The sequence below is a fragment of the Epinephelus lanceolatus genome, chromosome 11 (genome assembly GCF_041903045.1).
Source record: "Epinephelus lanceolatus isolate andai-2023 chromosome 11, ASM4190304v1, whole genome shotgun sequence".
Taxonomy (NCBI): Eukaryota; Metazoa; Chordata; class Actinopteri; order Perciformes; family Serranidae; genus Epinephelus; species Epinephelus lanceolatus.
Genome location: NC_135744.1, coordinates 8,832,902 through 8,860,383, shown reverse-complemented (window position 1 = coordinate 8,860,383; position 27,482 = coordinate 8,832,902). Strand labels below are relative to the sequence as shown.

Below are 27,482 nucleotides of genomic sequence, written 5' to 3'. Positions count from 1 at the left end.
GAACGATCAGAGCAGAAAAAAACATATTTAACTTATACAGGTAGATTATCTTCTTTTCACACATATCTAATCTAAGTAGCTATTGAACAATGTTTTTGTTAGGGTAGGTCATCACAAGTGAGAAGCCTAATTTATCAGACTATTTTTTTGTTTTTATAATATTTTTGGGGGCATTTTAGGCTTTAATTGACAGGACAGCTAAGCGTGAAGGGGGGAGAGAGAGGGACTGTCTCGCAAACTGTCAGAGTCTGTTTGTTACTGTCCCGTTAAGTGGAAGTCTGATTGTGAAATATCATGAGATGTCACGAGATGTCACTTTTAACTACCTTGCATTGACACCTGTCCGCTTGCCGAGTACTGGACCAATAACAAATACTGTTGTTCACATCAGTCTCTTTGACCAGTTTACATGGGGAAATAGGGTCCACGTTGACAAATAAAAAAAAAGTTATCCTTTAATTATGCAATACTGTGTAATAACTGGTGCAATAATTCCTGTGCCACAGTGCTCTGGGCAACAACTGTGCAATATTCTTCAGTATACTAATTTATTCTCACCAACACCTCTTGAATGTATATTTTAACATGTAATGCACATACTGTACATGTTTCTTACTTTTATTCTATTGAAATATGTATTGTATCCAATATTGTGGCAAATATACATATTTTTATATTTCTTAAACTTAACATACCGGTTTATCTAAGTGTCTGAGAATCTGAGTGTCAATAGAAAATGAGGAGGGAAATACTGATCTGTTTTGATTTTCCTAATGATACAGTCAGCTTATAATGCATCCTATTGTTTAGGTATAGAATATTAATCTCAGGAAGTTTTCAACATGCTGTTTTTTGGAGGTACCCTGGGAATTGAGGATATTTTGAGTCGTGATGTCAATTACAGTACAAAATATATATGCTGTGTGTTTTAAAGCATCATTTTATTCATTGATATGAGTTAACTATTCATGCAAATAATTAAACTCATGTTTTTGTTGAAAAAAGGTCTGATAAGTCCATTTACTGTCATTGCCACTTTTTGATATATGAGTGCATTTAGAATTTAATCTTCAATTGCATTATATTTTTTGTTTTTGGAGTATAATTTTGTTCTGGTCCTGAAGAGATGCTGCTGGAAGCTGGCCGGAAATTCTTGGACATTGTGGACATATCTGGAGAAGATCTAGATATAACAGTGAGGGAAGGATTTGTAACAACTCAGACAGTTGGGTCTGGGTGATAGTGTGGACAGTGTTGTTAATGGAATCACTGAATGTTACAGTAGCTCCATAACACTGAGGGGACACTTGAAGTTTGCGCTGTGAAACTGTTACCTTCCAGTAGGTGGCGGTAATGTAACTATATGGATGACAACCGCCATTAAACGCCAGAGAAGACGAAGAAGAAGAGTCGCGAACACTACGCTTTTATTTTGAAGGATCTTGACCTAATTGTGACCGGTGAGACCGGAGGTACAGAAATAACCGGCGGAGAGTAGAGGCATGTTAGCGAAGCATATCCTCCCAGCTACTCTGACACAGTGACCAAGTCTTGTCAAGGTTTGTCACTCCATATCGATTTACTTTACCTCTTACGAAGTTTTAAACATACTTATTCATGACAACGTTACTTGCCTGTGTTCTGTCGTAACTTGTGAGGTTTGACCTCCTGTTAGCTATCCTCTGCAACAGGTTGATGGCTAACTAGCGTTAACGTTAGATAAGTTAGCTAAACTAATCAGCTGTATTAGGTGATATTAGCATCAGCTGCGTTTCTACGTGTAAACAGAGCTGTTGCGCGAATTAGAAATGTCGCATTGGGCGGTAACTTACATTCCCAGTGATTAAGAAACGCTGTTAGTGACGTTCTCATGAACTTTTGGCTAAAATAACGTAACGCCAGTAACTTTGTAAAGCCACAGTGATAACGTGTGTTTCTTGAGTAAGAAAAGTTAAAGAGAACATGAACTGTCATATTTGAATGTTTTTTTAAGTGACGTCATTGTGACGCTGCTGTGTATAATGGTATAAAGATGTCTGCTGTGGTTGCATCGCAGTTAGCTGGTGGAATATAAGAATGTTTCCCAGTCATGTTTAGCAAAGTTCCTATGAAACTACTTTAAATTCACCACTGTCATCATCTAATGTACAGTGAAGAAATGTTTTAATATCATTCCGTAACACACATGTATAGGGGAGACTGGGGTTGGTTGGCACCTAGTTATTCACTGGTCCTTTGGAGGTCACAGAAACATAGATCAAAATGTTTGTTTTCTTCCCCTGCACTGTTGAAACATCTGACAGTAACTTTTTTTGGTGAGGGTGAGATTTCAGTTTTGTAGTAGCAACAGTTTAAAAAAGTGGTTTGTGGACTAAAAATATTACAGAACTGTGACTGTGAGATTTTGAAAATGATCTTAAAGTCTGTGATGAGTGATGGCTAACACTGCTTGGCATCACAAAGTGGGTCAAATCTGAGCAGGATTGTAAAAGAAGATTAAAAGATTAAAGATTAAAAATTAGAATTAATTAAAATAAAATTAGTTGTTATTATTTTGAATGGTCAATGGCAAAAGTAATTATAGATTTCTATTAAGAAATTGCTTGAAATTGTTTTTTTGAAATGGGCAGATATTTAATTAAATGTTCATGTTTTTTTCAGTAACTGCAGCATTTTAACACAGCACCAACCGACCCCACAACGTGCACCTACCAACCCCCCAACATGACTTTAATCACAAATCACCTAATTATAGAAAACATTTGTGACCATAAAACAAATGTATCTTTAGCTGAGACCTTAAACTTGTATTTGCTGCTGGTTATAATATTCTAAGATAAATTATGACAGAGAAATCCTGCACAGTGAAAAGTGTGCCAACTCACCTGGTCTCCCCTACTGCACAAAGAGCTGTTTGTGGGTTTATAGCCAGATTCTAATTATGTAACATTATAGCCCGTCCTTTTCTTCTGTGGTCTCTTTAACAACCTGGATGTGCGTTTAACAGTTGATTGAGCTGTGTTTACAACCAGCCTAATCTTCCTATCTGTCCAATCCAATTTATTTCAGTACAGCAGACAACACACTTAAATTAACATCCGCAGAGTTACTTATGCAAGTGCATTGGGAATCTTTAGTGTCTCAATGTCCCTTAGTCAGTTACTAAAAGCATTTGTTAAAACAACATAAAACCCAAACAAGCAATATGCTTTATAATGCGTGTGAAAGACACTCAAGATTTCCTGCAAAGTAAATGAGAAATTTTATTTTTGGACAGGTGTTTTCACATGATGATGGCGTTCACTTTGTACCCAAGCGAGATGTCCCAGGTCCCTGGACGGGATCCAGTGCTCATAGAGAGCATCAACAAAAACATGCGTGTCCCAGAACGCCTGAGCGTTACCCCGGGGCAGCAGTGGCAGGAGGAGGGTGGAGAGGAGGCCATGAGGAGGCCACAGGAGCCTCCACCTGCTTACACCATGCACGTCCCTGATAGGCTGACATATACAGGTAGGTTCTGACTTCTCTCAGTATTTTAAAACTGGTGTGCAGAGCAAGGTTTCCTGTCCCCTTGTCCTGGACAAATAGGAGAAATTCCAGTCAAATACTATCTGTGTTTATTGAGCTTGAACAATGATAAGCAGACTTTATAAATAATTACGTCATTAATAGTAGTTTTTATTCAAAAGTAGGTTACTTTTGCTTATATATAAAATTCCAAATAAAAGTCCTGTCAATAGACTCACATACATTAAACACTATATTAGAAATTTAACAAATAAATATTACACTAGCCTATGTTCCTTGGGGCAACAGCAACACATAAACACAAAGAATTTCCTTCAGCTTTACATCATGTCCTTACATCAGACGCTCTCTGTCAACACTGAATCTGTTCTATATGCACTTCTGTAACATCAGGTAAACAAAGCATGTGCCTATCAGCTGTGTACTCAAGATCAGACTTAGTGCAGTTACATTTATGGTGCAAAGGAAATGCATCAACTATTCTGCAACCAAAACAGGAAGAGGATAGTGCTTTTGCTTTCCTCTGGAGCTATTGTTAGCTACCCCCTGTTACCGAAGAGTATCAATGTAAGTTCATTGCAGTTATCTCCAAGTAGCAGAAATAGTGGGCAGTGGAACAACCAAAAAAGCAACACTTTGCTACCTTAAAAGGTGACGATAAATGTTTTCTTTCTTTTTTAAACATTTGTTTTAATGTGTCCCCTACAGAAGCCCCTGATATGAGCCCCAGACCTCTGTTCACTCAGTCCAAACCAACCATCTGTGGCCCTCTGGGTGCTGAACCGTGCTGGGAGAGTCCTTCAGGAGAGGTCTTCTTCAGAGACGTGCTGCAGGTAGCTAGTTTTCACTCAGTCACATTTGAATATGAGTTCCTCTGTAATGATTCCAGGTAAAGTGGTTTCTGCTATGAGTGAGGAAAATGCAAAAAGAAATTGTAGGTCTTTATTCCAACAAAATGAATTGCTCTAGTAAAATGTAAATGGCTGCATTTACAGTATATAGTGCTTTCATCCTAAGCACTTTACAATTTGCCTTCCATTCACACAATCACACGCACTCTCCAATGGCAGCGAGCTATCATGCAAAGTGCTTGCTAACTCTTTGATAAGTGGACGACCTGCTCTTCCTTCTGAGCTACGGCTACCCTAAGACATTGTGCATGGTGTTTGAAAATAAAATGGCTTATTCATTCACAGATTCAAGAGAAAAAATATTGAAAACAGAAACAACAAAACAGTTGTCTTTAATTAATTTTCCCTGTACTCTGAGCTTAATGTCTCCATATAATGTGGGTCCCTCTTCTGAGAAACCTTTTGGAAAAGGACTGTTCTTACATGCACAGAATGCTGCTTGTCTCTCTGCCATTCTCCCGCCCACACTTGCTGTGAAACTAGAGGCCACATCTTATTTTCTGCTTTATATTATTAATTATAAAGAGCAGGTGTTACTTCTTTTAAATGCTACAGATATATCACAGCTGTTAAGACATTTCCCTGTCTGATGCCCCTTCCTGTATGACAGAGTCCCATACGGAGATCTTACAGTGACCAAAGCTTTGGCAGAACGCCGCCTGGCACACCGACCCAGCTCAAACAGGCACTGGCACTGCCCAGACACCCGTCCAGCTCGTAAGTACTCTAAGCTTACTTATACACTTTGTGTCAGTGGTAGACCATAGTACCAGAGATTTTTTAGTGTAGATAACATTGTTAGTGTTATAACTATACAGGAACAGAACCCTATAAATAGTCAGATTCATGGACTACATAACTGTTAGCTGTGAGTTTAAATTAAGTGAGGCTCCTGGAGTGATACAGTAACCAGAAGACCGAATCAGAATCAAAAAGCCTATTGGCTTTTAACCATTTGTATCATGTCAGTGAACCTCAGCTTTATTGCAGTTTATATGGGACAGACAGGGAAGATGAGAGAGATAGCGAGGCTGTATTTCTGGAGGACAAAGATCCAGGTCCAGACATTTAGAGCTGCTTGTTGGAAAACAGTCAAACAGAGAGGTTACAGATGCAGCGGATTTCAGAAAGTTAACAGTGTTCTCATCGGCGGGACAAACAAGGACTGTAGTAGTAGGATTAATAGATTCATTGAGACTGAAACTGACCCACTGGAAGGATAATGGTAACAGATAAAAGCAAATGAGGAATAAACAGCTCACTGAAAGTTGAGACAAAAAGATGAGTTTTTGGATTTAAAGGCCTCAACAGTGTCAGACTATCTAATAACAGCAGGGCGGTTATTTTGGGGGAAAGGGGAACGAAAGGAAAGGGCCCTGCAGCCACCTGACTACTTTTTAAATCTGGCAACGGACAGTGCTCTGATAAGGAAGAGCATGGGATAGAATATTAGGTTTTAGAAGATCAGATCAATTTCGTAAACCGTCAGAAGAACCTTTAGAGTCTGATCTGAAATGGATAAGGCGCCAATGATAGGAAGCTAAAGTTGGTGTAACATGGTTGAATTTTCTAGATTCTAGCTGCAGTATTCTGAACCAGTCAAAGATTTAAAGTACCAGCATCCAGCATGTGGCATAAAGGTCTCTGCATCAGCCAAGGATGGGAAAAATCTAATTTTAGCTATGTTTGGCAACAACTGAGTAAGGTCAGGTTCTATTTTCAGTTTTAGTGTGAATTCTGTAATAACAATAATAATAATAATAATAATAATAATAACAGTAAGTCACACTTGTGAAGCACTTTTAGGAGTCCTCAAAAACGCTTTAGAGTAAGACTAAAAAACACAGTACTTTCCATTGTGCAACTCAGTAGTATCTATCAATAGACTGTCTCTGCCTTGTCAAAGCACACGCCTTTCAAACTCCACGTCCCCAGTTTATAACACAGGCTTTTTCTTAAAAATGTGAACTGTCAATCTAAATTTGAGATGATGTTAATGACATTCAGGGAATATATTCTCAGACTTGACAAAAACTTCTCCAAAGCCACCAAAGACCTGTTTTCACAGGTTGAGTTGTACCCATTATGACAGAAACTGATATTCATGTGAAAACTAGGTAACACTTTACTTGAAGGTATCTACATAAGGGTGACATGACACTGTCATAACTATGACATGACACGGCCATGAACCTGTCATGAACATTATGTACATATCATAACGTTTATGACTGCTGTCATTAAGTGTCATTCGGTTTTTGTAATGACAAGTTAACATTGGGTGGGTTGTCATGATTATGATAACTTGACATTAATCAAAGTGACATTATCAGAAGTTGTCTTTGTCATGACAAGTTGACATTAAATTTGTTTGGGATGTCCTTATAATGACAACTTGACATCAACATAAAGATATCTTCTGGTAATGTCATCCTGGTTAATGTCAAGTTGTCATAATCAAGACAACCCAAACAATGTCAACTTGTCATGACAGAAAACGAATGACACTCAATGACAGCAGTCATAAACGTTTATGACATGTAAATAATGTTTATGACAAGTTCATGAATGTTGGCGTTGAAAGTTTGGTCAGACTCTTGGGCTTCTTTAGGGCTGCAACCTGTCATTCTTTTCAGTATCAAGACACATTGAGCAACAGAGTGAATTTTGTTGAATGGAAAAAAGCTTACAACATGTTTAACTTAGATAACAAAAAGATGTTTGGCATTGTTATGGACTAAACGCCAGTATCCCCAGATATCAAATGTTCAGATGATATCTGTTGATATCTGTTGTAGAGGTCAATTCTAAAACTGAAAGGCATCACATAAAGGGGAGAGGTTTGATGTGTGTTCACCTTCAGGTATTTGACTGTGTCTTGGTGATCTGCAGTTTGTTTTAAATGTCAGAACTCATTTTGAAATCTTAAGCAGCTACAGTGGCTGATGAGCAGCAGTTCTTTGTGCTGTATACCATCAGCTTATACCTCCCACATAGTAATTTTTGCCCCTTCTCTCCATGTCCCAAACTGTCAACCCTCCTATTCTGTTCTTCTCTCCACCTTTCCTTTTACTTCTCTCTTCCTCTTTTCTATACTGCTCCCCCACCCGTCTGATCCCTGCTATCCCTCCCTTCATTGCTCACTTATTCTCTTCCTTGTCTCTTGTTGTCAACATCATCCACTGCTCATATTGGCATGCTTTCCCTCCTCCCCACCTCACTTAACTTCTCCGCACTGGCTTTAGTCGAGGTTCAGGCCATCAACTCCAGCAATGCTCCACTCCTTCTCCTTCCACGCAGACCACTGACCATCAGGCCCAGGCTCTCCCTGACACCCCCCCCAGCCTCCTGTCTCCACACTCCATGCTGCAGACAGCCAAGCAGCTGGGCCTGAAGGCCTCACAGCGCCTACTGCAGACAGTCAGCCAGAAGTACAGGTCTGACTCATATGTCAATGAGCCCCTCACTTTTGCTGTCGAGTGTTTGCACTTTGAGTCCAAAAAGACCAAACTTTTTATTAAACGGCGTAATCTAACATCAAAATATGTAACAGGAGGCTAGCAGCTAACTGTGCTAACTCCATTAAAAGCATTAATAACGGCAACAGTATTGACAGAGCTAACACTGTTAACCTGATGGGAAACTGGAGGGTGGGTTAGTGCCACCGCTATCCCGTCAGCGGTTACTGCTCTATCTAATTGCTAGCCAGTTGGATACACACAGGGCGTCACATACACGAACATGCATGTATGGCTGGACCTCAACCACCACATAATGCTGTGAAAGTCACATAAGAACCTTTAAAATAATTAAACAGCATAAACACGACTCTTTGTCGTGTCAGTGAGAGGTGCAAAAAGGCACACGTGAATTATATATTAAAATAATTTAGCCTAACCCAAAAACTCACAGTCATGATGTCCCAGATTTATGGATCTGTGGGACATATTGTCCAACTGTTCCAGGTCATTTAACAGGCTGGGATGGCACAGATAAAAGTTTATAGTTTCAACGTTTGTCCTATTCAGAAGGAAACAAAATGTAGACTGATCACAAACTGAAATTAACTTGACGACATGAGTGAAACATTTAACACCAATTCTTGAGAAATGGGACAAATCATGTCCTACCAAACAAATACCTTAAAATTATAACTTATTAACATGCTAATTTCGTTTCTGGGATGACACATTAGTTTGAAAGGATTTATATATGTGCAATGAATATGATTTGTAAAATATTTGATCAGCTTTCATTTTTTAACTTCGAAACTCACCCTGTGCCAGAAAACGGCTTCGCCCCAGACAAGAATTCACAAATTAAAACTATTAAAAAATGTGTTAAAAGCCTTCAAAATCTGAAACTAACAGTACATACTGATAACATCAGTTTAAACATGTACTGCTATAATCATCTTTGTTTTAAAGTACATCTTTTTGTGAAAATGTTGGCCCTAAATGTGTCCCAGATTCTTGTCAACTCCATCAGATTTTTACAAAAACATAATTTAATCAGGCATAAAAGTGGTTAGCCACATCCTAAGGACCCATGTCTCACTTCCTGGTTTCCAAAAAGGTGTAAATACTGTTAAAGCACTGCTGAGCTCTCTATTTTTTTGATTAATTCATTCAATAATATTGCAATCAGTTATGTTTCATCCATACAGTAACAGTTCAACTCTGTAGCCCTCCTAAATCCAAACTAAAGAAGAATTATGGTTTAAATATAAGTATTTAGAATAGCATTAAGAGAACTCTTTGCAACTTTGAAAAATAAAATGGCTACTCCCTACGACTGCTGTGAAATTAATAAATATTTAACTTTCTATCAACTCCATAAGACATCAGCTCTGTCATATCTTACATCTGACACCCATTACGTTTCATAATCAAGAAAACCTAAATCACTGGTTGGCCTGTTACAAGGTTTATTAGTCAAGACTTTGATCTTTTAAAATATGTTTTCCCAGCCTAATTGAAGAGTAAAAACCAAAAACAGTAAGGTTTTGTCCCGATTCTCAAGAATGACTGTTGAGTAGCTCCACACTCCAAGGACACAAATGTTTTTTCCCAAGAGAAACAATTTTAAAAAGCCATTATTTAATGTTTGCGCTCTCTTTTGTCATTAAGTGAGTTCTCCCCTCCCTCCTGCTTCCATCTTTGTTTGGCTTTAACTTTTTAAGTTGTACATGTGTTCTCTTTCGTGGCTTCTTACTAGCTTCCTGTCACTTCTTCAACTCTCAGTTTCATGTTCTTACTCATACATTTCCTTGGCTAACATCTCTGAAACACTTTCTCCCTTTGAATTTTGGCAAAGATCCACAGTCACAGCTTTCACCCCTACGGTGGATTTAGAGTTCTTGCATGGGGAGATGTTTGGCTGCTGATGAATAACTTACTCAAAAATCTGTAATATTTTCTGCTGCTGTCTCTGTTAACTAACCAGCAAGTGCAAATGGAAAAAAACAACATGCACCTGCTTTGCTGTAACATGCGTTTCATGTGGCTCAGTGGTAGGGCTGAACAATGAATCAAATTCAAATGCAATTTTGAAACTGCAACAGCTGCTGTTAATTAAAATAAACAAAATCTAACCAACCAGAGGGTCAGAAACACCCAAATGCCAAGTGTGAAAATGGTCAAGGGCTTGGTTGAAGTGCAGTCTACTTGTTTACACATTACTTGTTGTAAGCAGTAGGTGATATGAGGGGGAACACCATCCCCCTGTTAGCAAAATAACCAAAATGCGTCCTCGTTAACCTGCCATCCCTCTTGAGTTTTGCTAAGTGATAATGCAGTTGGTTATGCAGGGTACGGAAGCATAGGCTATTAACTACGGGATGATTCCTTGTTGCTAAATTAGTGCTACGAGGCTGCATCTGTTAAAATAGAAATGCTCTGTCAAAATACAATAATTTATCGATGACAGGTCTGGGTTTGGATAGGATGCCGCAGCCAGGGGATTGAGAGCTATGGCAGGTGAACAAATGGGTTGCATTTTTGTCATTTCGCTGTCAACTCTCAAACTGCCTCCTGTATATCGGGCAGAAACTGCTATAGAGTGATGTTTTGCTTTTGTATGGTGAAAAATAGAGAAGGAACCTTTTAAAAAAATCTTAAACTGAATCGTAGTTGCAATATTTGTCTAAAAAAAATTGCATTTAGATTATTTTGCCATAACATTCAGCCCTATGCAGTGGTGACAACAGATGTTTGTAAGGGATAAACTCTGCGACCCTGTCTGCTATACTAACCAATATCTGCTTCACGGACTGATGCGTCTGTACTCACTGCTGGTAGCTTTTACCTCCCGCTCTCATCGTGCGCCTCATGCTTTGCTCTCAGCTAATATCGCCCCTCACTAGCTGCTAAATCTGTGCACGGTCCCAACTGGTTACATGTCATGTTGTTGGAGACCCACAGCAGACTGCAGTTTCTCTGTCTATCTTATCGAACTAAAGATTTCCCAGCCAAGAGAAGCTGCCACCAGCGAGAGTCGTGACCAAGGTCCCTGCATCAGCACTTGTGGAGCACAGCAGCAAAAGGTGACTGAAAGGAAAACTGTGTGATTATGTGTCAAAACTAACCTCACGTTTGTGCCGTAATATACTTAGCGTTTAGCGTTGGGTACAGTATGTGGGATCGTACTGTTGTGGAGCCACATGACTGAGTCACTTTGTGAAGAAACTTCTTGTCTGGTGACAACTAGTTGAAACTTTCAGCAGTACATCCACTTGTAATATCTGGATTAAAATTAATTAAGTCAAGTGAAGTAACACCTTGATAGCCAGCAAAGATAAATGATTTATTTAAGGTGACATGCAAAAAGCACTTTTTAATGGTTTTTCAACATAACTATGTCTCCCCGGGGTGTATAAAGACACTGCTCCTCCTGCCCCACCCATCAGAAAACATGTATAATAGATTTCCTCGCAATCACAGACATGGCAACAAGACACAAGCAAAGCATGCTGTTTGTTCTGTTGTTGCTGCAAGAACAAACAGAAAAGCTTTCATGTACTCCCATTGTCTGAGGATGTGAAGACTCAGTGGATTCACTTTATTTTTGACTGAAATGTCCCCACAAACTCAACGAGGGTCAGTGCACAGCAAGAAAAACTGAAGCTCAATGATGGATCGATACCAGCTGTTTGTGACTCAACTTCAAACTTGGAAGCTGTAAGTTTTTCCATTTTTATATTGTTGTACAATTTATTCTGCAGGCCAGCCTGTTGAAGTTAGCATTAGCATTTTGTGCTGCTAGCTTTGATTGTAGGCCCACAGATTGGATCCATGTTGCAGTAACAGGTAGTAATACAGAGAGAGACTGTGGGAACATTAAACCTCATTTGAAGCCAGTTAAATAGCAACAGTATGGATGGATGTAGGTAACTATTTTTCATGTTACCTTTTGTGGAACATTTTGTGGGACTTTCTAGTCTTAGTAGCTACTATTGTAGCTTTTTAGGTCCAGGGTAATATATAAAAGAATACTGTTAGCAGCTCCAGGTCTCTCCTGTCACAGTCGTGTATTCTCCATGTGTTTCAAACAACTCTGAGTCTCACTTGCCCAGGGAGCTTATATTGAATTTACAAGGATTTGATCACAACACAAATTTCACTCGAAGTCAAATGTTCTGTGTAATTACACTGAACAAAAATATAAACGCAACACTTTTGTTTTTGCTCCCATTTTTCATGAGCTGAACTCAAAGATCTAAAACATTTTCTATATATACAAAAGACCATTTCCCTCAAATATTGTTCACAAATCTGTCTAAATCTGTGTTAGTAAGTATTTCTCCTTTGCCGAGATAATCCATCCCACCTCACAGGTGTGGCATATCAAGATGCTGATTAGACAGCATGAATATTGCACAGGTGTGCCTTAGGCTGGCCACAATAAAAGGCCACTCTGAAATGTTCAGTTTTATCACACAGCACAATGCCACAGATGTCGCAAGTTTTGAGGGAGCGTGCAATTGGCATGCTGACTGCAGGAATGTCCACCAGAGCTGTTGCCTGTGAATTGAATATTCATTTCTCTACTATAAGCTGTCTCCAAAGGCGTTTCAGACAGTTTGGCAGTACATCCAATCGGCCTCACAACCACAGATCACGTGTAACCACATCAGCCCAGGACCTCCACATCCAGCATGTTCACCTCCAAGATCGTCTGAGACCAGCGACCCGGACAGCTGCTGCAACAATTGGTTTGCATAACCAAAGAATTTCTGCACAAACTGTCTGAAACCGTCTCAGGGAAGCTCATCTGCATGCTCGTCGTCCTCATCGGGGTCTCGATCTGACTGCAGTTTGTCGTCGTAACCGACTTGAGTGGGCAAATGCTCACATTCGATGGCGTCTGGCACGTTGGAGAGGTGTTCTCTTCACGGATGAATCCCGGTTTTCACTGTTCAGGGCAGATGACAGACAGCGTGTGTGGCGTCGTGTGGGTGAGCGGTTTGCTGATGTCAACGTTGTGGATCGAGTGGCCCATGGTGGCGATGGGGTTATGGTATGGGCAGGCGTATGTTATGGACAACGAACACAGGTGCATTTTATTGATGGCATTTTGAATGCACAGAGATACCGTGACGAGATCCTGAGGCCCACTGTTGTGCCATTCATCCACGACCATCACCTCATGTTGCAGCATGATAATGCACGGCCCCATGTTGCAAGGATCTGTACACAATTCCTGGAAGCTGAAAACATCCCAGTTCTTGCATGGCCAGCATACTCACCGGACATGTCACCCATTGAGCATGTTTGGGATGCTCTGGATCGGCGTATACGACAGTGTGTTCCAGTTCCTGCCAATATCCAGCAACTTCGCACAGCCATTGAAGAGGAGTGGACCAACATTCCACAGGCCACAATCAACAACCTGATCAACTCTATGCGAAGGAGATGTGTTGCACTGCGTGAGGCAAATGGTGGTCACACCAGATACTGACTGGTTTTCTGACTCCCCCAGACCCCCCCAATAAAGCAAAACTGCACATTTCAGAGTGGCTTTTTATTGTGGCCAGCCTAAGGCACACCTGTGCAATATTCATGCTGTCTAATCAGCATCTTGATATGCCACACCTGTGAGGTGGGATGGATTATCTCAGCAAAGGAGAAATGCTCACTAACACAGATTTAGACAGATTTGTGAACAATATTTGAGGGAAATGGTCTTTTGTGTGTATAGAAAATGTTTTAGATCTTTGAGTTCAGCTCATGAAAAATGGGAGCAAAAACAAAAGTGTTGCATTTATATTTTTGTTCAGTGTAGTTTCTCTCTCCATAAAACTGATTTATTATATCTTGCATTGTAGCTATTGCCACAACTACAGACTGTAACTTTTCCTGTTCCTGTAATCACCTTAAAATTGGTACTTTAATCACCACACACCACACATGCCTTTTGTTTATTCAAAGCCAAATGTATCTGCAGTTGGACTTTGTTGGCCCTGACAAAATGTTACAGTGTAAAGTAACACTGAATCTGACGTGTTTTACAGATCATCTGTTTGACCTGGTGCACTGTCCTGGAGCATGTATTTGATGAGGTGTTCATTCAGGTGGGCAAGTGTCATGGTTTAATCAAGAAGACGACACAGCGGGCAGCAGCATCAGTAAAGTCTCAGTATCCACAGGAAGAAGTGTCAGGATGAACACTGTGATCTCTGTGAGCTCCATTACCTGATAAAATGTCAGTATTAAGAAAACATTTAATCCTGTGGAGGAAATGATCCTGACAGTTTACCTCAAAGTTTAGGTTGCTACTTTCTACTACTGTGCATTATGTATACTTAATTTATAGTTCCATGTCATTGACGGAATAAAGTGCTTTATTCTCAAGGAGGGTTTTGTCTTTTTTGAATCTGAAATTGAATTGAAATGTGAGGATCTACTGTTAGAGAAATCAATCATATTCTTTCACAAAGGCTTGACTTTATTACATTGTTGAAATGAAAAACTTTTTCATGCAAGCAGAAGTGTCAAAGAGGCTAGCCCATTTAACATCCTGACTATCAAAATGTAAAAGACTTTTGCTAGTCATCCTTTTTACTACAGGTAGTAAATACTGACTGTCAGCAACACAAGACATTTCTGTGTTTCAGAAATCAGGTGTAATCAGGATAATGCATGTGGACAGCTGCTACAGAAATCACTGTACTGTTAGTTTGATCACTTTTATATGTTTATCAGGTGTATTTGCTATTTGAAATAATTACTTGACTACTGTTTCACATCTTGTATTGTTTTATATCGTATTTTCTCAGACTCGTGGACAGAAATAGTGACTTTACCTCACAGCACAGGGGAGTTGCTGGTTGACACTGAAACATACCAAAAAAAAAGACTGTTAGGATTGGAATTGATAAGAAACACTATTTGGAAGCTACAGGATGATATAAAAACCTCAAAACACAATGGACCCCCCCCCCCCCCCCCCCCCGTGAAGTTTCACTCCCTCACATTTTGTGTCAGTGGGCATGCTTAGCTTTTAGTGTAAGTGTGGTTTGTGTGTCTCTGTATATGGTATTTAATAATGGTACTGAAGTTATATCAAAACTTTGGTTATTATGGCGGAGCTTGTATGGTCGTTGTAATGGTCTCTCTTACTCATCTCTGTCTTTCTTTCATCCTGTCTGTGTCCAGGGCCATGGAGAACTGGAGCCCAGAGGAAGAGGGAGGAGCTGCAGTTGAGTTCATTATCCTCAGGAGACAGGTACACCATGAAAGGCCTGGTTGCCTCCCTCCTCTTTTTTATCCTGTCTGCCCATCCTTCTGACTGTCTTTCTGTCCTTCTGCCCATCCGTCTCTCTGACTGTGAAGGTGATGAAGATGAGTCGCCGGCTGGCGGCACTTGAGAGGCACAACGCTGACAGGAGGAATACTGAAGTTGTCCTGTTCTCGCTGCTTTTCTCCGCCTGCCTGCTCAACGTCTGGCTGTGGATCCGCAGATAACACTCAACTCACTGTCCTACACACCTGTACACTGGTTTGGCTGATCTTGTGAGGACTTAATTAATAGACTGATTGTCTTTTAATAGAATTTTAGCAGCTGTTCAAGGAATGTTTTAGCAAAGTCAGATCAGGCTTTTGTGTTAAACTGGTTGACTGTCGCCATCACCATGATATTTGGCCCAAATGGCCTCACTTAGTAAACATAACCTCACTGTAGATGACAAAATTGGGTTCTCACAAGAACAGCCATACAGGTGTACACACACATATTTACATGTAACACTTTGTAAATGTGGCCTATGCCTGCCTATCTTAAAGGGTCACGGGGGGGTGGAGCAATAGGTGGGTTACACTCGGGACAGGTCGACAGTCAATCACGGGGCTGACACATAGGAACAGTCAGTTCACACACACAGAAAACCTTCTGGCTGTGAGGCGACGGGCTATCCAGTGCACCACTGTGCTGCCCTAATATTGAGATCTTTTAAAATACAGTGTTGTGTGAAGGTAATGCTCCCACAACACAGACACTAACCTCATGTCTGTGTATCACTCCCACTTGATGACAGTCATGTATTCAGACACATTGTAGTGACTGTCAGAGCTAATGACACATTGAAATACACTCCTCACACAGATACACAATTTGAAAGGTAAATGTAATCTTGACTACAGTCTGTTGTTTTTGTTACTGTTGTATAAACAGTGTGATGTAGGAGTGATAACACAGTTTACAGTGTTGATGTTACTGTTGTCCTCAGTAACAGTCCACACTGATTTAATTGTCCAAATCCAAAAGTACATGAAAATCAGTGACTATTTCAGTACCTGGAGATAATGTTTGGAGACTGGTGTGTTTTTCTGTCTGCAGTGCACGTTTGATTGGTTGAGGTGACGTCTTGTGTGAAGCTTTTGGCCCAAACACTCAAGATACAGTTTTTATGCAGTTAGACATAATGTTTTCAGGTTGTTTGTCCGTCCCATTCTCATGAACAAGATATCTCAGGAACGCCTCCAGGGATATTGTTCATATGTAGCACAAGCGTTCACTTGGACTCAACGATAAACTGATTAGAAATTGGCAAGGAAACTAAAAGAGGGAAGAGTCATTAGGTCACTCTGTAGGACATGAATACAATGGCACATCAGTGTCAATCTCTTTTTCCCCAGACAGCAGGTAGTATTGTGCATGTTTTTGATTATCAAAGACTAAGCAACCTTAAAGCTGTCAATGATATTTAATAATACTCAGTAGGGCAAACATTGGTCAGCTCTCTCCATAATGTTTCCTGCTTTTGTCAACAGGTGGTGTTATTTGCCAACAGTTTGTACGAACCTTTATCACATACCTGTAACATTACTTTTTTTTGTCAGTGAACAAAGTTAGCATGTGCACTTTGTGTAGCTAAATGCAAAATTTGAATGTTGTCACCATGACATAATGACCCTTCCTTCTTTTAAAATGTCTGTGTAATTTGGTGGTCAAAGGTCACTGTGACTTCATTGAACACGTTTTTGGCCATAACTTAAGAATTCATTCACTAATTATGACAAAACTTCACACAAATGTCTAACAGGATAAAATGATGAAGTGATAACATTTTATATCCAAAAGGTCAAAGGTCAACTTCACTGTGACATCATAATGTTCTGCAAAAACACTTTTCTGTCCAATAGTCAGCGCCATACCTCAGGACGAGAGGGGGACATTTGGTCAGATACTGAATTTGTGACTCAAATGTTGGGTGTCCACCTTGAAACTGTTCTGATTGTATAGATTTGGGAAATACCAAATGTATTTTATGAGTCTGGACAGACATGGTTGAAACTGCAACTTGACGGGTTGGTGAAGGCATGCTACCGTGAGGTGGTAATTTTTGTTCACTTGCTCTTCAGTTTACAATTATTCATCATGTACATCACTTGCTAAGTTTGTGTAGTTATTTTTCTCAAAGCGGTGCCATTATTGCTGTTTATTTAATAAAAGTAGATTTTATATTTAAATTGAATTCAGTGATTGTGGTGTGGGTTTTTTTTATGGTTGCATTAACTTGATGCAGAAACAGTTCAGATTTCAGTGCAGACAGGACATAATGTTTTAAATGGGTAGTTCTCTTGTGCCAGAGGATTGTTTGTCCTGTTGTGACAGTGTTCTCACTGGATGAAGAAAGGAGAGGTCTCTAAAATAAAGCAGTGAAGGTTGAAAGGACAGCCTGATAGTTAATGGTGGAACACAGGAAGTCAGAGGTGTGATCCACTTTGGCTGTCATGTTGCCTGTTTGCTGCTTGAGCCTGAGTGCTTGACACTGAGTACCAGTGAGCCCCTGCTCCAGTTGCCTGAAGCGCTGCCATAGAGGCACACAATGACTGATAAAGGCACAAAATATTCTGTGTGTGCTAATACTCATACTACCATACTATATAGTGTTAGTGTGTCCCAATACATAGCATGTCAAATGCAGCCAAAAACGTCAGGATGTCCTACTACATCTGGTCCGATTGTACAGTATGCAAGCGAGCTTGCTTTTCAGGCTGTTCTGACCCACAATCCTTTGCTGCAAAAGCTACGCCACATTGACTGTCAGAAGTCCTAATGATGGATGACAACACTTTAAGGTGACTGATGACCATTCGATTAGTAAAAATATGAATATTAATTGTTTAATTGAATAAATGAATTCTAAATATAACCAACAACAAAATGGCATAAGTAATTAGTAATAAAAAACAATGACAGAGAAATGTATAGCCTATGTAACTTTACTAGCAGTATCCTCCTGGGACCCAGAAGAAAAAAAGTTTTGATAACAAGATTTGTTTTATGTAATTTAAGTATTAGACTTGAAAGAAACATTTTGCATCAAAAAAAAAAAATCAAAAATATTATTTATTTATTTTTTATCACATGTCCTCTGTAGAGGACATTGGGACTTAGTCGGGTCTTAAATTTCCAGAGTTAGTCAATGAGTTTCAACTGAGTTACAATGGGGGTATTTTATGCCTTATCTCTAAATATATGAGCTACAAAGGACTTTTACTCCCCTGGAATTATTATGTGGCTGTCTTCAATGCTTAACACTATGATGGATAGCTGTAGCAAGGTAGAGTGTATTCTTAATAGCTATACCAGTGGGCCTGACATTGCAGTCAGGGTGCAGGATTAGTACCCTGTACCACTGGGTTTAAGGGCCTGGTGGTCCAACTGCACTCACCCCTCACTATCTATGATCTATGATAAGAAGTGATGGGGAGCCCCATAGTTTGACCCATTGTGTGTGTGGTGGCCTAGGAAGGGTAAAGAACAGTGGAGTGAAGCTTTATAGATACTATTGTATGTGTGAATCCACTCTCAGCAAGAATTGTCATTGTTTAAAGGAAATAAAGCATGACATTTCTCGAAATCCTCCTTTTAGGTAGTATCCTACCATAGATGCATGGGAATGTACGTTCACCTAAGGTGTTCTTATTTTCCAATAAACCTCCAAATTCTTGCATACACATTACTTCAGAGTCTCACTCCAAGCCAAATTTCTGCTTTCACACTGACTAACCTTTAAAATGTATTAGAAATTATGAGAAAAAAAAACGTCATTCCCTTTAATGGCCTTCTGCCTGCTGAATCATGTAAATTGGTTAAAAAACAGGGGGTACTAAGTCCCAATGTCCTCTACAGAGGACATTGAATAAAAGGTGTATTTTGAAAAGGTTAAAATTACTCTGGATTTCTGAAATCTCTCTAAATTAAAGTTAAGACCCCTATATTCAGGAAACTAATTAAATATTAACAAAATAATCATAACTTTTGCCAGAAAATGATCAATTACCACTCTGGCAGCAAAAAAACGAGAAAAATGTAATGGCAGCCATTTTGAAAAGGGTGTATCTTTGCCCTGTTAACCCCACCCACATAATGTCTACATCATTAGAAAGCCCTGGATGTCCTCTTCAGAACACAGTTTGACCCAAATGGATAGCATAAAGAATATTTGAGTTACACTAGTTAGACTAATGTCCTCCACAGAGGACAAAAATGAATTGTCTTGAATTGAATTGTTGGAATCTAAAAGGTATGCAGTTATTACTAATTGCAAAATAGCATCAGAGTTCTGCGTTGATCTCTGTCTCTAAAAAGCTCAGTTACACTGTATTTTGTTTTATTTCCATGGTAACAGATATATGAGTAAGAGGGTCAAAGTTTAAGGCATAATGTTATGAGGAAGTAGCTTGTCCCGATTGTGTTCATTCTGCATCCAACAGCAGTTTTTAAGGGCAGCTGCAGTATCTACTAAAAGTAAAAAGAAAAAGTATGAGATTCAGTTTTTTTCGTCCTTATTCCACAAAAGACAATATTCCTAATATGCTGTTTACACAGCTAATGAAACTCAACATTCCACTAACATCCCTGTTTACATACAGCCGTGCATACGCCAATGAATTTGTTTATCACATCAAAATATGGCAAAGTGGAAAAACTGGAGCTTGTGCCAGCACTGAAAGTTTCCCGTCAGTGGCAGACTTGTTGGACTATGCAAACAAAGCCTCCTTGGTGAAACTGCAGTGCTGTGATATTTGCATATATTCAAAAACCTGTTTCCATGTTGAAACCATGTTTCAAAGTAGGTGTGTTTCCTCTTTTGATCAGAAATGTTGGCTTTTCTTTTGGGCATACATCTTTACTTCACAGCCTTGTTGGCAGGTTGGGTTGAGTACAACGTATCCATGACAATGCAGAGGCTGTGTGTCGCAAACTGTGAAAGTGTTGCATACATATCCAAAGAATGCTCCTATAACTGGACTATTACCGTCATATCTGATCTGATTGTTCAGAAAATAATACATTTGGAATATCTTAACAGACTATGCATGACTAGTATAAAATTCAGAATAATGTCATATTCTGAATATTAGTAGAATATTAGCGTGCATGTAAACCAACCCATTGTATACTCAGCACAAATTTCTTTCCTTTCTCCCAATAGTGTATCCCCTACAGTGTGTGTAATGTGGGGACTAATGTACACTGAGCAGTAGGTGGGTTCATGTAGATGTAACTAAACACCAGGAACAACCTTTAAGTCTCAGCATTAATTTATTTAACAAAAGAATTACATGAATACTAACTTAACTCATTTGACTGGTTATTTGGGAGTTTGTCAGAAAAGATATACAGAAAGAAAACTAAATGACTTCATACCGTAATATAAGAAACTGTATGAGATGAATGTTGTAAGAACAGATGATTAATCAGAGAATTGCTTTTACATGAACTGTGATTGTACAGCAATGACAACATGAAACAGCATATACATGAACAGACTGGAAACACATTGCTTTAAACAAGAATCACTACAATAGACACTGTCATTTTTACAGCTAGTAAACATTGCAAACTGCATCAATTTTATATTTTCAGGTCAGTCCTCTCGAACAGTTTGAATTGAACTTCCTTTGCCAGGCATTTGTCACATTACGGGAAAACGGTTTATATATCCACGAAGTGCAGTAATGACAGGTCATGGTTAGCTTTACATGCTAACAGACAACAATGCTTTTAATGACTGAAGTACCAGTACGGAAACATGTGATGACAAGTGCCTGGTAAAGACAAATAAGACACACTGTGGCAGGTACAGAGGTGCTTGTTCACATGATTTGTCTTTTTTTGAAGCACTGACTGCATAGGAGTGGAGAAACAGCTTCAAAGTTGTATTTCTGTACACAGAGAGCAGTTACTCCAGTTTGTGTGTGCATGGTGGACTGAAGGCTGAGGGGGGCTTTGGTGCAGGCCAGAGGCAGGACCGAGGTCTGTGGGGAGTCTCAGGTGGGATGATGTAGACATGAATCTGTCAGCTACAAAAAGTACCTGTCTAAAACTTTGAGGTGGTTTCAAAAAACTAATCTGACAAGAGACATCATCACTACTGCACAGTAAATGGACCTCCTGATTGAATGTCATGTAGCAGCTCATTTAAGTACCAGTACTAACACATTTCCTTACCTACAAGAATGTTTGCTATGCCTTGTAGAAAATCACTGTAGTAGAGGTGAAACTATTAAATGATTCATGTAGGAATAGATCTTAAATTCCCAACTTTATGCAAGACTGTGTTGGATAAAATGACACAGAACTCAACTAATTCCAACTGCTCATCCTTTTGCTATTTGGCATTTCATCTTCCGCAACCAACTAAAAAAACATCTTTCTATCTTGAAATGTTCTGGTCTGATTAGTAAAGGCTACTCCTCGAAATATCAGTCACATGAGAACCTTCTGTGAAATGTGTGTTTGATGGCTGGAAATGCCAGCAGCTGAAATGTTGATTACTTTTTGCAGCTAAATTTGAGTATTTTTATTTACTTAAAATGGAATATGAATATGTTACTGGGCTCATGAGATCCATTCAAATGCAACTTAAAAACCAGTGACTAGCGTCAGTCTATCATCAGAAATCTGCAGCGATCCCACCTGAGGCCGTAGGCTGAAGATGAACATGCTTTTAACTACACATTCACGTGCACATTACAGCTGCCTCATGAATCCTCCGTCCAATCGGAGCACTGGTTGTGCAAGTCCTCAGAAAGTAACACAAAGTGTAAGATGCAATACCCACAGTGTGAGAAACTCGCCATTGTCACGATGTGCTTAATTTAGGGGCCTTACACACCATCTATGCTGTCGCTTTTTCTGCTGTGATGTCAGAATTATAAATAAAGTAACCTCCTAAAGTGTCGTTAGGCGCTAACTGCTGATTCCACTGCTTTTCGACAACTGCCAATCACAGCATAACAGGAAGGGACTTGCCAAGAAAAGCAGTGGGATCTATGATAACGTGTCAGTGGCCGTTGACATTGTCGCCAATTTATTGTTTACATCATACAAATATGAAAGTTCTCTACTGTCTGAGTTCTCTGGTGGCATCCTCCAGGAACATGTGTAGTACACAAGCAAGTATGTGATCAACTGCGTTCATGACACAGCTGGGTTTTATCCGCAAACGTGGTTAAAAAGCAAGTATATCTCTAGCCTTACAGTTCCCACAGGGTCCATTGTCTTTGAGATTTCAGCTCAGCCCACCAAAACACGCAACAACAGGCAGATAGATAATTTACAGTACCAGCATTAAGGACACTTAATAATGTGCTGGTGATGGAAAAAATGAGTGAACATATTTATTAACACTGGCATTGTGCTTTTTCACATAACCATGAATGACATGTTTACATTGACCAGGAACTCTCTCCTTAGGGATCCACCAATACTAACATGGGATTTGACAGGAAAACGAAAAGTGTACCAAAATATGTCGGCAGCTATAATCAGGTTTCAGTCAGAATACAGAGTGCTGCCTGTTCTGTATCAGAAAGCAAAGCAACTGGATTTTCAAATAATTTCACACACATAAGGGTCGTACATTTCTGTAGTGGAGAAAAATAACACCATTCATTTGGAAGTTGAGAAGTGGTCAAAGTCCTTATTCCTCTATAAAATGTCAGGTACATGTAGTTACAAAATATCAGTGCATTCCTTATTTAGTTCCTCTGATGAAACACAGTCCTTTAGTGACGTAAAACTAAAGACTCTCTGCAATAACGTTGGTTAGCTGACCGGTCTTTGGTCCAACATTTTTGGTTTGCAGTGGACATCTTCAATCTAACTCTATTAATAACCTTGCTGGAAATGTAATATTTAAACACATAAGTCAAAAAAATATTTGATTTTTGCAAAAAACTCAGGTTATTCTGGACATGTGGCTTGATTTAAAAGTAAAGTTTTTTTTGTCTTGCTGCAACAGGTTGAACCAGCAACACCTGTCTCCACCATAAACACTCTCATGCACACTCCATTGAAACAATCAAATTTCTGAAAAGGCATGACATGCCAATATCTTGAAATGATTGGAGAGATTAAAAATATGGGCAATAACCTTACCCCACTTGAAGATTATTACAGCTCATTTTAAGCCTGAATATGTGGTGTCTTTTTAAGACTGAGCTTTTCTCAAATTCACACACTGATATTGTTCACAGGGATGAGTAGCAATCTATTCTGTCACCTTTGGTCAAAAGCAAGAGATGTCGATCTGAGAGGCTACCTCTGTATTCTAATGGGAGACATTCACAGTCAATACCAACACTTCACTATGCATAGAAATGCAAAATTGTGCTAGCCTTATTAACTCACCAAAATGATACTTAACAGGTCAGCGGAAGAGCAGACTTAGTCGATTGTTGCATAAATTTCACATCCAAACGGACAACTTCCAATTAAACCTAAAGTCACCTAAATGAGGCCTGCAATATTTTCTATGGCTTGTTTTGATCTAATATCGAGTCAGATGGATAGTAGGTATGGTGACACAAATGTCTGCAATTTTAAATATGTGTGTATGTCAATCTAATGACATGATGTGCATCATACGAAAAGATAAAGCCCCTCCATCTTCAAGCACAGGAGATGAAATGCTGAATGAGTGACTTTAAGACCTCTGCTATCAGAGAGTGACCCCAACCAGTGGGGTCGTCCAGGCAGCTAACATAAACTGTCAGACTCTCGCTCCCTTCTTGTCTCTGAGGCCCAACACCAGATTGATACAGCATGTCGCCACCATGTCTCTAAAACTCAAAAGAATGCCTTTCAAAACACGAATATGGCCCAATGGTAGTCTAGCGCAACCTGCACAGGTGTACTAGTCCAGGGAGGTTTCAGACAGAGCTTGTGAACTGTGTGTTCTCACCGAGCCATGTAGCACTTTGACTTCAGGTGGCCAAGGCTTCAAGAAGAAAGTTTGATCATCTGATCATCTTTCTGAAATTGTTGAACCCTTTTCTGCGACCTAAATTGAACATATTTTAATTTTTTTCATCCGTTCATATCTGTCTGAAGTTGTCATTTAAAGCAGATGTTGCTGTTATATTTACTGCCAATTAGGCTTGGGTGTTTAGAAATCCCTCCGGGATGATTTTCAATACTGTCAAAAATAGAGATGCTCCTCTCTCTATGAAACTCATACAGAGATGCTGTATTACTGATGTAATGTATGTAGTGCACATCATGCGCCACCAGAGGTCAGTCTCTAGGGATAACTCAGGTCCCCAGGAAGAATGCTGGGCTTTGTAGCCAATTTTCAGTGCAATTGCACTGAACTCATGAAGTCCTGCAGCACAAAAAGACTTTTTCCCAGACTTACATGGCTAAATAGATGCCTGTAAATCAGTGGATACATTTTTTAAGCATCACAATCCTCACAAAATGACTCGTTTCACTATCAGAATTTGATCTGTTTGGTCTGATAATGTTTGGAAAGTTTAGAACAGCCACGCGATTAAATCATTTTATCCCCATTGAAGGGAATGACAACATATTTTTTACATCTATCTGGAATGGGATGGGGGAGACGAAAAAGGGAAAGCTCATTGGATTTTGCAGTTTTACTCTGCCTGAAGTCAAAATGCCACAAACAGTGCAAACACTAGACGTTCAAAATCCCAGTACTAGTCACCATGTGATGATTGCGCCAGTACAAAACAGGGCTACTCAGAGGCCTGTCGCTTTGCACCACAACAAGTCTGCTCTCAAAAAGGCAACATCCCAACTCAATAACTCAACAGCTCTGGAAATGTAACACAGCTCAATGGCTCAGCTCTCCTCTCACACAGGCCATTACAGTACATACATACACTATGTCAATAGTTAAGATTGTTTTATAGTTTACATACTTTCTGATTACCCAAGTGCCATGTCTAACTACAGTTTAGAAAAAAACATTTCACATAAATACAATACCTAATGTCAGATATCTTAAAGTAATATAAGAAACACACTTAAAAAGTAAGTAGTGCAATAAATGCAACAAAAAGGTAGCCAATACATTTGGTCCAACCAGCCTCCACCAACACTGCGGGAGAGATAACATGTCTGTATCACGAGTCAAAGTAACAAGCTGCTCCTCTCACAGCTGAACTCTTGTAGCAAGGCCAGTTCTGGTCCTCATTAATGCTTGCATGTTGGAAAGGAAAAATGCACATGCTAAGCTCTGCAAATGTTCCCAAATGTGCTGAAATGCTGTTGGTACTGCAGTTTGATGCCGCCACTAAACCCCCCCCAGGTCAAAAAATAGTGCATTTAAACAAAAAGCCTGAGTCACTGACCACAGTGAGTCATAACACAGTGACAAAAAAAACAAAAAAGAAATCCTTCACCTTAAAGTCAAAAATACATGTGTGTATGTATGGATGTGTATGTTCTCTCTGCTGAATTTTAATTCAAGGGAGATTTTGGCTTTCAGGTTTGCTCACTTTTCTATCATTAATGTCAACTGAAGGACTGAATTAAAAAGAAACAAGTTCTGTCTCACACCTCAATCAATAAACTTCCCTTCAGCTTCAAGCATCAGTCCCCAAAGCTTGCAACTTCCAAAGTTGCATCAGTAAAATACATTTGAGGCAATGAACTTTTCTATTTTTAAGTTCCAGTCACCACTTCATATTAACACATGCATCTAGGAGAACTGCAAAAGCTGAGATGAGACAAGAAGGGGCGGGGCTCTTCTGCTTTTTGCTTCTGATGTCTGGTTTTTCCTATGATGAAGGATGAATGAATGAAGGACATTTGGGAAAAGTCCAGTCAGGCTGGGAGTGTTTGAATAAATGCACATGTAAACATGAGAGCATGAAAATGTCTAATTGGTGTGGGTCAGTCAAACACAGATCAGAGAGAGAAGGTGATTTAATCACTCTCGTGCTCCAAAAAGAAATGTTTTTATATATTTCACTCCCCACACCAAGAGATCTACATCAAACATTTTCTCGAAATGAATATTGGGGGTTGTATCATGATGGCTCTCCCTATATATAAATATGTATATCTTTCTGGACCCTCACGCATATAATTGTACAAAACAAACAGACAAACAAGAATTAATGTATATAAATACAACAGGTGTGTCTTCTTTCCCTTATTGGGATTTGATCTAACTTTTTAAGAGGGATGTTTAATTTCTGTACATTGCCTCTCACTTATTACAATCTATTTTTGAATGCGATGTAGATAAATGGGTTGATGAATTTGATATAATTGTATAAATGTTTGATATATATTGATGTATGGCTTTTTATTACTGTTTTTCTCTGTGTGGGCAATTTGGATGCCATCAGAGAGGTTGTCACCCAGGTGTGCAGTATGTATAAATATGGGTCTGGTTTCTACTTTTCAAACATTCTGACCTGACGAAGATCCAAATAGGATCAAAATGTTGTGTATTACATTTTTGCTGCATAGAGTAAGTTTGCAGGCATTGCTTGTTCTTCGTTTATGCTGTTTCTGACAGCCTTGCACCAGCGTGATGTGCGTATAATTACTCTCCCTCAGCTCAGTGACACACAGACAGCAGCTGCAGGTTTGGAGGACGAGCTGGAGTGATTAACACGTCTGTTGCTCTGTTTATCTGATGGAGCTGCCCCCCCCTCTGATCATTTGTTTAGATGATATTTTTTTCCAGAGGTCACAGGGTCAGATGAGGATCTCCACCATGTCGTTGTCCACTTCCTGTTGGGTGGGCGGGGCTGGGGGAGGGGGCTGTTGCTGTGGGTGGGACTGGACGGGGAGCCTTCGCTCCAGGGTGCTGCTGTGAAACACTGGCACATCTGCACAGAGACAAACAAAGAACATCAGAAAATGCCCAAATTTGAAGAAAAAATGATGAGTCAGCATTTCTGATGAGCCACCCTGTCTGTTTTGTAAATTTAGTTTAACCTGTGACTGTTATACAGCACAGTGAAGAGGATCCTTGGCGATGTGTCAGGCCTGGACCACATGACCTAAAATTTCTATCACATTAAAATGTTTTTTTCTTTTTAAACATTGTTACCTTAATGTTGAAACATGTTGTGTGTGCTTCATTCTGATATATTTGCCCAGATTTATTACAGCATTACCAATTAAACATTCTGGACCTCTGGCGTCGGTGTGTGTAAAATTTGAAAGAAATGCTCGTAAACTGGCCAAGATGTCATAAAAGATTGTTTTTTATCACATCCAACACTGATTGTCACCCATGTGCCAGTGTTTGGCCCAATAATG

The 27,482-nt window shown here is 39.5% G+C and overlaps 2 protein-coding genes across 6 annotated transcripts in view; one reads left to right on the top strand and one right to left on the bottom strand.

Annotated features, from left to right (window-relative positions):
- Positions 1–1,430: 1,430 nt before the first annotated feature.
- Positions 1,431–17,412, top strand: LOC117269469 (transmembrane gamma-carboxyglutamic acid protein 3). Of its 2 annotated transcripts, XM_033646489.2 has the most exons (8): positions 1,431–1,559; positions 3,278–3,510; positions 4,237–4,361; positions 5,050–5,156; positions 7,685–7,876; positions 10,900–10,983; positions 15,095–15,164; positions 15,272–17,412. In XM_033646489.2, the coding sequence occupies exons 2-8, from the start codon at positions 3,288–3,290 to the stop codon at positions 15,401–15,403; spliced, it is 933 nt and encodes a 310-aa protein (XP_033502380.1). In that variant the 5' UTR covers positions 1,431–1,559; positions 3,278–3,287; the 3' UTR covers positions 15,404–17,412. The 2 variants fall into 2 exon arrangements, with proteins under 2 accessions (XP_033502380.1, XP_033502387.1); XM_033646496.2 differs by lacking the exon at positions 7,685–7,876.
- A 3,061-nt stretch (positions 17,413–20,473) lies between these two features.
- The window catches only part of amot (angiomotin), a 52,163-nt gene continuing 45,154 nt past the window's right edge, over positions 20,474–27,482 (bottom strand). For all 4 annotated transcript variants that reach the window (XM_033644683.2, XM_078172222.1, XM_033644690.2 and 1 more), the window contains one exon: positions 20,474–27,046. In XM_033644683.2, coding sequence (XP_033500574.1) covers positions 26,913–27,046 — 134 coding nt within the window. In that variant the 3' untranslated portion in view covers positions 20,474–26,912. The remainder of the gene's footprint in view (positions 27,047–27,482) is intronic.

Coding starts and splice junctions, on each gene's coding strand:
- LOC117269469 (XM_033646489.2), top strand. CDS start 3,288: ATGATGATGGCGTTCACTTTGTACCCAAGCGAGATGTCCCAGGTCCCT. Junction 5,157..7,684: donor CCCAGACACCCGTCCAGCTC/GTAAGTACTCTA, acceptor CACTGGCTTTAG/TCGAGGTTCAGGCCATCAAC. Junction 7,877..10,899: donor ACAGTCAGCCAGAAGTACAG/GTCTGACTCATA, acceptor ATCGAACTAAAG/ATTTCCCAGCCAAGAGAAGC.